At 61.3% G+C, this 10,360-nt stretch overlaps 1 protein-coding gene across 1 annotated transcript; it reads right to left on the bottom strand.

Annotated features, from left to right (window-relative positions):
* Positions 1–7,207: 7,207 nt before the first annotated feature.
* LOC122702567 (proline-rich proteoglycan 2-like) lies at positions 7,208–9,976 on the bottom strand. Its single transcript, XM_043916137.1, has 3 exons — positions 9,892–9,976; positions 8,566–8,695; positions 7,208–7,874 (listed from the first exon to the last, which is right to left on the bottom strand). The coding sequence occupies exons 1-3, from the start codon at positions 9,974–9,976 to the stop codon at positions 7,208–7,210; spliced, it is 882 nt and encodes a 293-aa protein (XP_043772072.1).
* Positions 9,977–10,360: the final 384 nt, after the last annotated feature.

The following is a 10,360-nucleotide window of genomic DNA, read 5'->3' as shown; positions in this document are numbered from 1 at the left end:
CCTCTGGACCCCGAGGGTGGAGGGGCAGGTATGCCAGGCGTTGGCGGGGAGGGAAGGCCTGGAGCTGCTGGCTGGGGGGTGTTGACGCCCCTCCCCTGGGCAGAGTGACTGACCACTCCAGCTGGGGGATCACAGCCCCGACTGCCCGGCCTGTGACCCAGCCTTCAGTCCTCGGGAGCAGGGGCAGACCTGGGCTCACGTCCCTCTGTCCATCCACTGACCGTGTGGCCTTGGACGCATTAGGTGACCTTCCACAGCCTTCTTGGGGGACGTGAGGCTCCCCACTGCCCAGCGTCTGTGGCCTTCAGGACAGTGATGGTAGATCCCATATGGACACTCTCGGAGACCCAGCCTGGCCCTGGGGAGAGCGGTCAGCGCGGGAGGAAGGCCGCCACGGTTCGGGGCGTGGTCCTGAGAGGCCAGCATGGCTCCTCACCCTGGCTTCGCCTCGGCCCCTCCGGCTGGGACGACACTTTGTGGCTTCGTCCCCCTCCTGACACATGGGGCGTGCACGGGGCTTCAGCAGGCCGCTGAGGCCAGCACCAGCGCAGGACCTACAGAGGGGTCCTGGACACGTGGCCTGCCGCCCATGTGCCCGGGTGCCGAGCACTGGGGGCCGCTCAGGGTGTGCCCCCCCGCCCTCTGCCGCCCCAGCTCTCCCGGGCTGGGCGGGGGGAACAGAACGCTGGTGTCCCCCTCTCTCTCCCGGGCACTTGAGAAAGTGGCTTCGTTGGGCCTGCGGTTGTGGCGTGGCTCGGCTTGCAGGTGGCCGGAGGCCCGGCCCGCCAGGGAGTGCCCCGCCAGCAGAGGGGCGGAGGGCCTGGCGGCGCTGGCATTGGCTGGCAGCCCCCGCGGCCCCTCCCTGCTGCCCGGCTCCCAGATGGGCCTCCTGGCCGGGACTCTGCCCGCGGCAGCCAGGCTGGGGGATGCTCCCCGGCCCCCGGGGCCACCCCGCGGGTTCGGGCAGGAATTCAGGGCCTTGGCTGCTCCCGTGCTGCCTGGCTCCCGCGACGAGGACAGAGAGGCTGCTGGCGAGGAGCCCTGCGCCTCGGGAGGCTGTTGCAACCCTCTGAGACACACGAGTGGGCGGTGGGGGTACCCCCTCACTGGGCACCGAGCCTGGGAGCACCAGTCTCTTGGGCAAGGAGGACTGAGCCGCGGGGCCAGGCGCACAGACCGCGCGACTTAGAGGGACCCACGCCGTGGGCGTCTGTCCTCTCCTGCCTCACGGGCTGTGCTCAGTCCCCCACCAGGCATTCACTGAGCACCTACTGTGTGCGGCCTGCAGTCCCAGCCCGTTCTCCGGTCTACCTGCCTTTCCCCTGGCCCCCCTACCCGCCGCCTGGTCCTCCACTGCAGAGCCTCCGCCGTCCGCCCCAAGGCCGCCGTGTCGCCCCTGCCCTTCAGTGCGTGCACTGCCCTGGTTGGTGCTCGTCTGGGGCCAGCCAGCCCGCGTGGGGCGCCGTCCCTCCAGGGCCCAGTCCTGAGTCGGGCCGACAGCCAGCCCTCGCGGCTCCTGAGCGGGGAGGGTGGTGGACTTGGCGGTGATGGGGGGAGGTGATTCCTTCCCAGGGTGAGGCTGATGGTCCCAGGCAGTCCAGGGCCAGGGCCCCACCTGGCCGCCTTCCTCCCGTCCACGGTGCAGAGGTGGGACAGGGCAGGGGTGGGGAGGGGTGGGGGCAGGTGTCTCTGCTGCGGGCGCCTCGCCCCTACATGGGCTCTCATCTCTGTCTTGGGACGGAGGTGGTGTCCTCCCCATTTTACTGATGAGAAGATGGAGACCCAGGTGGACCGAGTGGGGAGGGGCTGAGCTGGGCGGGGTCCTGCTCTTTGCCAGGAAAGTCAGCCTTTGGAGTCTGAGGCCACACGTGCCCGGCACCCGGGGGCGCCCGTTGGGAGCTTCTAGGCCCTCAGCACCATCATTACTGCGTAAAACGCTCCCGGAGGAGCCGAGAGACCAGCGGAGGAGCTGAGAGACCAGCGGCGGAGCAGGTCTGGCCCTGGAGCATGCCTTCCCGCCAGGCTCGCCTCCCGCCCGAGTCTCACCTTCAGACGCCAGGTCTCCCTGAATTAGCTCCCCGGGGAGCCAGGCTCCCTGCTTCCTTCCGAGGGTGGCGCTAACCTGGGTCTCCTCCAGCTGGGTTCCTCGGGAAGGGCTGGGGTGAGCCAGGGAGCTCACACGCACAGACACGGGGGCACGCCCACGGGCACAGAATACCCACAGGTGTTGACACGCTCTGTGTTCCTTCCCAGAGCTGCGTATAGACTCACACCCTCCCAGTGAGGCCTCCATGCAGCCCCGCGTCTGCACAAGCAGGCCGTGGCCCGGGGCACGGGCTGGCAGGGGACCGGCCCCTCGAGGCGCCCAGAGCGGGTGGGGGGCCGCCTGGAGGCCATCCTCCTGCCCACGTTTCCCACCGCCCCCACCCCCAGCCCAGCAGCTGGCCCTTCTTTTGCAATTCTTGCATTTACTTCACAGTCCTTTATGTCGGCAGCAGCTTTCAAAACACTTTAGGCTTGTTTACTGAGCTGTGCAAGAACATTTTGTCTCCTTTCCAGCTCAGCCTTCCAGAAGGACCAGGAGCGTGCCCGTCTCTGGCGGGGCCAGCTGTGCGCTGTGCCAGGAGCGGCCCCCTCTGCTTAAAGGGCCAGCTGGGCTCCCCCTCTGTGCCGGACGGTGCCCACTCGGACCCGGGGCTGCCGAGTGCCGGTGAAACAGGGCGTTACAACCCTGAGACTGGGGACCAGCGAGGGGCCGGGGATCGTGCTACTGATGGAACAGGCCCCAGTTCCTCACCAATGACCTTGTAACCCAGTTTGGGAAAGACCCCCGGCTGGGAGCCGGCGTTCCTGAAGAATCTACCTGCAATGCGGGAAACCCAGATTCACTCCCTGGGGTGGGAAGATCCCCTGGAGGAGGGCATGGCAACCCACTCCAGTATTCTTGCGTGGAGAATCCCATGGACAGAGGAGTCTGGCGGGCCACAGTTCATGGGGTCGCAAAGAGTCGGACACGACTGAGTGACTAACACTTTCGTATTTTTTTCCTGTCTGGAAACGGTCACTTGGCCGCTCCCTGAAACAAGGTTGGGACAATGGGGACAGCAAGGCTCTCTTTTCTGTTCCCGTCTGGAGGCTGAGGCCAGCTGTCCCCCCACCGTGACCCGGGGCCAGGCACTGTCCCCTGGACCCGCCCTCCAGATGGCTGCAGAGGAGGCTCTGGACTCCATGGGGCCGGGGGTCCTGGATGCTGGGGGTCCCAGTTGGAAAGAAAAGCAGAGCCGTCCTGTCCTGTAGAGGGTGGGTGGGCCCCTGGGGACCAGCTCCCCACTGCCCACCCCCCCACTTGGCTGTTGGTAATTTAAAGACTGCTGCTTATCTTCGTTTTCTCGCCAGACCTCAGACACCCAGCACCCAGACCTGCTCCCACAGGACCCATGCCCGCCTGAGCTCGTGTGGGGCCTTTTGGACATCAGCCTCGCTGGCGGACATAGCTCCTCTGTCTGCACATTTAAGCAAATGAAACCTGGGTCCACCTCCCTCTCCTAAAGTCTGAGGAGGTCTGCCGGGGCACACGCGTGTCAGGGAACACAGACAGGACAGGGGAAGGCAATGCTGACCCTGGAGGGCGGGGTCTGGGGGGGAGCAAGCAGAGTGACCGTGTGGATGGCCCAGACTGCAGTGTTGAGCTTCCTGGCAGCCAGGGCAAAAGGGAACTAGGACGGAAGAGAGCCTTCCTGAGCGAGAGGGAAGACGTTTAACTGTGAAGCTCTTAAAGGGAATGCATCAGAGAGTGTAATTTGGCCTGGCAGGGAGGCAAGAAAGGAAGAGAGAGGGAGGGAAAGATGACACAGGTCACGAAAAACAATACTCATAAAATATAAAATTCTTCCATGATTATTTTAAATTCTTTGCGGCCAAAGATGGAGAAGCTCTATACAGTCAAGCAAAAACAAGACTGGGAGCTGACTGTGGCTCAGATCATGAACTCCTTATTGCCAAATTCAGACTGAAATTGAAGAAAGTAGGGAAAACCACTAGACCATCCAGGTATGACCTAAATCAAATCCCTTACTATTATACAGTGAAAGTGACAAATAGATTCAAGGGATTGGATCTGATAGGTAGATGACATTGTACAGGAGGCAGTGGTCAAGACCATCCCCAAGAAAAAGAAATGCAAAAAGGCAAAATGGTTGTCTGAGGAGGCCTTACAAATAGCTGAGAAAAGAAGAGAAGCTAAAGGCAAAGGAGAAAAGGAAAGATATTCCCATTTGAGTGCAGAGTTCTAAAGAATAGCAAGGAGAGATAAGAAAGCCTTCCTCAGTGATCAATGCAAAGAAATAGAGGAAACAATAGAATGGGAAAGACAAGAGATCTCTTCAAGAAAATTAGAGCTACCAAGGGATCATTTCATGCAAAGGTGGGCACAATAAAGAACAGAAATGGTAGGGACCCAACAGAAGCAGAAGATATTAAGAAAGGTGGCAAGAATACACAGAAAAACTATGCAGAAAAATCTTCATGACCCAGATAATCACGATGGTGTGATCATTCACTTAGAGCCAGACATCCTGGAACGTGAAGTCGAGTGGGCCTTAGGAAGCATCACTACAAACAAAGGTAGTGGAGGTGATGGAATTCCAGTTGAGCTATTTCAAATCCTGAAAGATGATGCTGTGAAAGTGCTGCACTCAATATGCCAGCAAATTTGGAAAACTCAGCAGTGGCCACAGGACTGGAAAAGGTCAGTTTTCATTCCTTTCCCAAAGAAAGGCAATGCCAAAGAATGCTCAAACTACACACAGTTGCACTGATCTCACAGGCTAGCAAAGTAACACTCAAAATTCTCCAAGCCAGGCTTCAGCAATACGTGAACCGTGAACTTCCAGATGTTCAAGCTGGTTTTAGAAAAGGCAGAGGAACCAGAGATCAAATTGCCAACATCCGTTGGATCATTGAAAAAGCACCAGAGTCCCAGAAAAACATCTATCTCTGCTTTATTGACTGTGCTAAAGCCTTTGTGTGGATCACAACAAACTGGAAAGTTGTGAAAGAGATGGGAATACCAGAACACCTGACCTGCCTCCTGAGAAACCTGTATGCAGGTCAGGAAGCAACAGTTAGAACTGGACATGGAACAACAGACTGGTTCCCAATAGGAAAAGGAGTATGTCAAGGCTGTATATTGTCACCCTGCTTATTTAACTTATATGCAGAGTACATCATGAGAAATGCCAGATTGGATGAAGCACAAGCTGGAATCAAGATTGCCGGGAGAAATATCAGTCACCTCAGATATGCAGATGACACCACCTTTATGGAAGAAAGTGAAGAGGAAACTAAAGTTCCTCTTGATGAAAGTGAAAGAGGAGAGTGAAAAAGCTGGCTTAAAACTCAACATTCAGAAAACTAAGATCATGGCATCTGGCCCCATCACTTCATGGCAAATAGATGGGGAAACAGTGGAAACAAGGACAGACTTTATTTTCTTGGGCTCCAAGATCACTGCAGATGGTGACTGCAGCCATAAAATTAAAAGTCCTTTGCTCCTTGGAAGAAAATCTGTGATCAACCTAGACAGCTTATTAAAAAGCAGAGACATTACTTTGCTAACAAAGGTCCATCTAGTCAAAGCTATGATTTTTCCAGTAGTCATGTATGGATGTGAGAGTTGGACTATAAAGAAAGCTGAGCGCTGAAAAATTGATGCTTTTGAACTGTGGTGTTGGAGAAGGCTCCTGAGAGTCCCTTGGACTGCAAGGAGATCCAACCAGTCCATCCTAAAGGAGATCAGTCCTGGGTGTTCATTGGAAGGACTGATGCTGAAACTGAAACTCCAATACTTTGGCTGCCTGATGTGAAGAGCTGACTCATTGGAAAAGACCCTGATGCTGGGAAAGATTGAAGGCAGGAGGAGAAGGGGACGACAGAGGGTGAGATGGTTGGTTGGCATCATGGACTCATCAGACTTGAGTTTGGGTATACTCCAGGAGTTGGTGATGGACAGGGAGGCCTGGCGTGCTGCAGTCCATGGGGTCACAAAGAGTCGGACACGACTGAGCGACTGAACTGAACTGAAAAGATAAAAAAAGTTAAATTAGATCTCGTCAGAATTTAAACATTTGCTCATTAGGTATGGAGGCAATAGTCACGAAAGGTGGATCTGACAGAGAAATACTATCCAGGATCTAGGAAGATCCTGTACAGTTCCATAATAAAAATACCAACAATATCATGCAACAAAATGGGCAAAAAGTTTGAGCAGACACTTCACAAAGAAGATACACAAGTTGCCAAAAAACAAAAAAACAAGAAAAAAGTGTTCAATATAATAAGAAATGAGAGAGAGGCTTTTTAAGACCTGGTGTGCGGAAGGTCCTTCCGTCTAGGCCTGGAGGGCCAGGTGTTCTGGGAGAAGACACAGGAACTTTACTTCTGGGGCTCTGCCCCCGGTGGCCATGAGGGGCCGTGGCCGAGGGCCCCGGTTTTGAGTCTGCACTTCAGCAGAGAGAAGCCTGGAAGCTCAGCCTCAGCCTCAGAGCAACATGGAGATCCCAGTTGGAAGGGTTGGGGCTGAACGCACTTGAGGAAGAAGGTCCTTGGGGCCCCGAATCCACAGATCCTGGGTGTGCCAAGGCCCTGCCCCGGGGAGGGGGCCCTGGGCCTGCAGAGGAGCCCAGCGCCATGCAGCTCTGGCCCACCTGGGGGGCGCGGCGCGGACTGCCGGACCACTGGTGGTCAGAGGGCCATGCCCGCTCCCCACGACCACGGCAGGCAGGCTTCTGACCTCGAATTGGATGCTTGTTCACTGCGAGGCCTCTGACGATGCCCGTCCCATCTGGGTGTCTGCGTCCCTCACCCCGGCCCACCCTGCCCTGTGCCCGGGAACCCAGGGCTCTGCCTGCCCAGATGGCCTCCATCCGCCTCTTCGCCCACCTCCACTTCCTCCTTTCCCGGGGCCCCCGCCCCGTGCAGGTGGGAAGGGACCAGGTTCTGCCAGGGGTGCTTATGCAAGAGGGCACCCAGCCCCAGCGGGGCATGGCCTTAGCGCCTTAGCCCACGCCGTGATGCTGGGCGCACGAGGCCCAGAAGCCCGCCGGGCCTCCTCCTCCACACCCCGCCCCGGCTCCGGGCCCTAAGAGTCCGCCTGCCTGCCCGAGCCCTCACGCTGCTATCCTCTTGGTTCACAAGAAGGTTTTCTCTTTTAAAATTGCCCCATGGCTTCCCCGGAAAGGAAGCAGCTTCGGTGTGTGTTGGGCAGGGGCCGGAGGGTCTCGGGACACTCCCAGCGCCCCCCACCCCCTGGGAAGGGGCCGAGGCTCTGCTCTCCGGCCCAGCTGTCCAGGCGCCCCCCGCCCTGCTCCCTGGAGTGTGGTGTGACTCCGGCTTGTCCCGGGAGCAGGGGGCTGGCCTGCCCAGCTCCAGGGGCCCTGGTCAGTGTCAGTCCTGGAGGCAGGACCTCTGAGCTAGGGGCCGATGTCTGTGGGGGCTGGCGCCCACCTGAACCCACCGGCCGCTCCTCCGGGCTGCGGCGTGGGGCCCGCACGGCGTTGATGTGGGGAGCCCGGGGCCTCGGGGCAGACGGGCCTGTGTAGCCACAGGGGGCTGCTCCCTGCACCTCGGTTTCCTCGCTGGAGGGGCAGTGGCCGCCCAGCGGGGCCCAGGGTTGGGGCAGGCACTCAGAGGAGGCTCGGCTGAAGACTCCCGCAACACTTCGCTGGCGAGGCCGGCGGGCTTCCTCCTCGGAGGTGGAGGACACGGGCGAACACAGCCCACCCCCAGACGGCAGGCCCGCAGCTGCCCGCCCGGGTGCCCGTGTCTGGGGCTCCGGGACCAGCGGGAGGGGCAGCGGTTCTGCACAGGCCTCCTTCCTGACCCCCGGGGGTCAGGGCTGCCCTCCCTCCGGGCCCCCCACACACGGCTCCCTCTTGCGCTGCTCAGCATCCCCTCCCCCAGCTGGTGGGCGCTGTGCCCGGACCCGTTTCCTGGGTGGGGCGCCACGGGATGCCCGGCTTCGGACCTGGCACGTGGATCCTTTTGGGGCCTGTAGAGAACTGGAAAAGCAGGACCCCTGCGGACCCTTCCCCACCTCTGGGGCCTCTCACGGAGGGGGGGGTCCCGTCTAGGGCAGGAGAGCTCCATCCTCTCGTCCCAGTGACCCTGATAACCCCCGCTAACTAAGGAGGAAGGGTCCTCTGAACGCTGACTGCTCGGCCTCCTCAGCTCTGCCCCAAGGACCCGTCAGCTCCAGCAGTCACTAGCCTTTGGCTGCCCCTTCCCGTCCTTCCCACTGTGGCTGGAGGCTCTTTCTAGAATGCAGATCTGGCTGCACCCCTCAGAGCCTCCATTTCTGCCCCCCGCCCTCTGAGGACATGCGGAGGCCCCCGGGACCCAGCTGAGCGCACCCCCTGCCTCCTTTTGCACCCCTCTGCCCTGGGCATGACCCCTGAGGGGGCGCCTACCTCCCCTGCCCAGCGGACTGTGTCCCCCTCCTCGCCCGGCTTGGTGGTCTCCTGCCCAGGGCGCCCGCCCTGAGAGGCCCCGTGCCTGGCTGCTGCTCACCTCCAGGGCGCCCAGTCGGGGTCCACTCCCCAGCTCCCACTTACTCCCGGGGCCTGGGTGTCCGAACCACCTGGGGCTTCCTGCCCCTCACGGACTCCCCCACTGTAGTCTGGTCTCTCTGGGTGTGGCCCTGGGCGGGGGACGGAGGCAGGGTCGGGGGGCCTCAGGCCAAGGTCGTGGGGGCCTGGGGCTCAGCCTACCCCAGAGGAGCCCGGTGGTGCAGTCGTATCCGCTCCCCTGGCCTCCATCTCCTGGGGTGTGAAGTGGAGCTGGAATCGGGGCCCGAGGGGTCCCGGGGCATCCAGGGGCCGAGGTCGGGCAGCGCTTAGTGAGGCACGTGCTGGGTCCACACGTGTGGACCACCACCACCTTGATCCCGCCTCCAGAGGCCCTGGGACCGCGGAAAACCCTTCAGAGGCCCCGTGTTCCGGGGCCTGGGTCCTGCATGAGGCCCACTGAGGCCTCCAGCTGCCGTTCTCATCAGTCTTAGAGGTGGGGCTGCGACCCGGCCATGGGTGAGGGGCGAGCCCGCTGCGAGCTGCCGAGGGCCAGTGTGGCTCTGCCCCCCTAAAACCCTGCCCCCACGTGGCCCTGTCCCCCACGTGGCCCTGTCCCCCACGTGACACTGTCCCCCACGTGACCCTGTCCCCCACATGGCCCTGTCCCCCACGTGGCCCTGTCCCCCACGTGACCCTGTCCCCCACGTGACCCTGTCCCCCACGTGGCTGCCCCCAACGTGGCCCTGCCCCCACGTGACCCTGTCCCCCATGTGGGCCTCCCAGGTCCCAGAAACTGGCAGGGCCCTCAGTGATGGTCACTCTTGGGCCAGGGTGGGCACTGTCTTCCCAGCATCTGGGATCCACTTGTTACTAATCTCAACGGGCTCTTCATAGCCTGCTGTAGACATCTGTCTGTCCCTGTTCCTGTGGTGGGTCCTGGGATGTTCTGGGAGGGTCTGGGCTCCCCGCTCCTGGGCTGTAGCTCCCCCCAACGCCTCTCCTTGGCACCGGGGGCCCAGGGCCTGGGCCAGGGTGGGGAGTGTGTCCGGTGTCCCGAGGGATGGGCTGTGGTTCCGGGCCGGACTCTGGCCCTGCTTTTGGCTTCTTGACCCCGTTTCCTTGGCAGCACAGCCCCCAAGACCTGCCCCTGGCTCTCGCCCCAACTCCCCAGCACCCTCTGCCCGCACCCCTCTCTGTCCTCCCCTCCACCTTGCCCGCCTGCCTGGTGCCCCGGACGCGCCCCTGCCCCAGCTGTGCGCGGCTGCGGGACTAGTGACCTGGAGCGAGGGCCCGTCTCGGCCAGGCCGGGGGCGCATCTTCCACCCACCTTGCGCTCGCCCTGCCGGCCAGTGGACAAAGAGCCGTGCAGGCGGGGGCACCCAGGAGGGTGAGGGGCGGCCGCTCTTGGCCATGCCGACACAGGCAGCCCCAAACGGCGGGCTTTCCGAGTCACTGACTCGCCGCGATGCAGGAGAGACAGGCTCGTGGCCAGTCCACGGGGCCGAGCACTGTGAGGAAAGTCAGTGACACTGAGGTCCCCAACGAGCCAGACACCCACACCCCGAGGCTGGCCTCCTGCGCGCCCCCGGGGCTGTTCCAGCAACTGCTGGTGCTTCCACTAGACGGGCAGGTGAACCAAGGCCCAGCGCGCTCCCAGGAGAGGGTGAGGGCTGCAGCCGCGCCAGCCTTGGCTTGGGCCTCGGGCGCCCGTGTGTCCTCGACGGTGACTCAGGCCGTGGGCACCTTGGGCCTTGTTGGCTGCACACCCTCCTGCCCTGGGCTCCGCCTGCAGGCTG

The sequence above is a fragment of the Cervus elaphus genome, chromosome 11, assembly GCF_910594005.1.
Source record: "Cervus elaphus chromosome 11, mCerEla1.1, whole genome shotgun sequence".
Classification (NCBI taxonomy): domain Eukaryota; kingdom Metazoa; phylum Chordata; class Mammalia; order Artiodactyla; family Cervidae; genus Cervus; species Cervus elaphus.
The sequence above is the reverse complement of the archived record's forward strand: the minus strand, read 5'-3'. Positions and strand labels throughout refer to the sequence as shown.

Excerpts from the sequence above, each read along its gene's own strand:
- LOC122702567 (XM_043916137.1), bottom strand. The coding sequence starts at position 9,976 with ATGGCCAAGAGCGGCCGCCCCTCACCCTCCTGGGTGCCCCCGCCTGCA. Across the intron at positions 8,696-9,891 it reads GCCGGCAGGGCGAGCGCAAG|GGCCACACCCAGAGAGACCA; the intron begins GTGGGTGGAAGA and ends TCCCCCGCCCAG. Across the intron at positions 7,875-8,565 it reads CCCGACTGGGCGCCCTGGAG|GAAGGAGGCCTGTGCAGAAC; the intron begins GTGAGCAGCAGC and ends CCCGGGGGTCAG.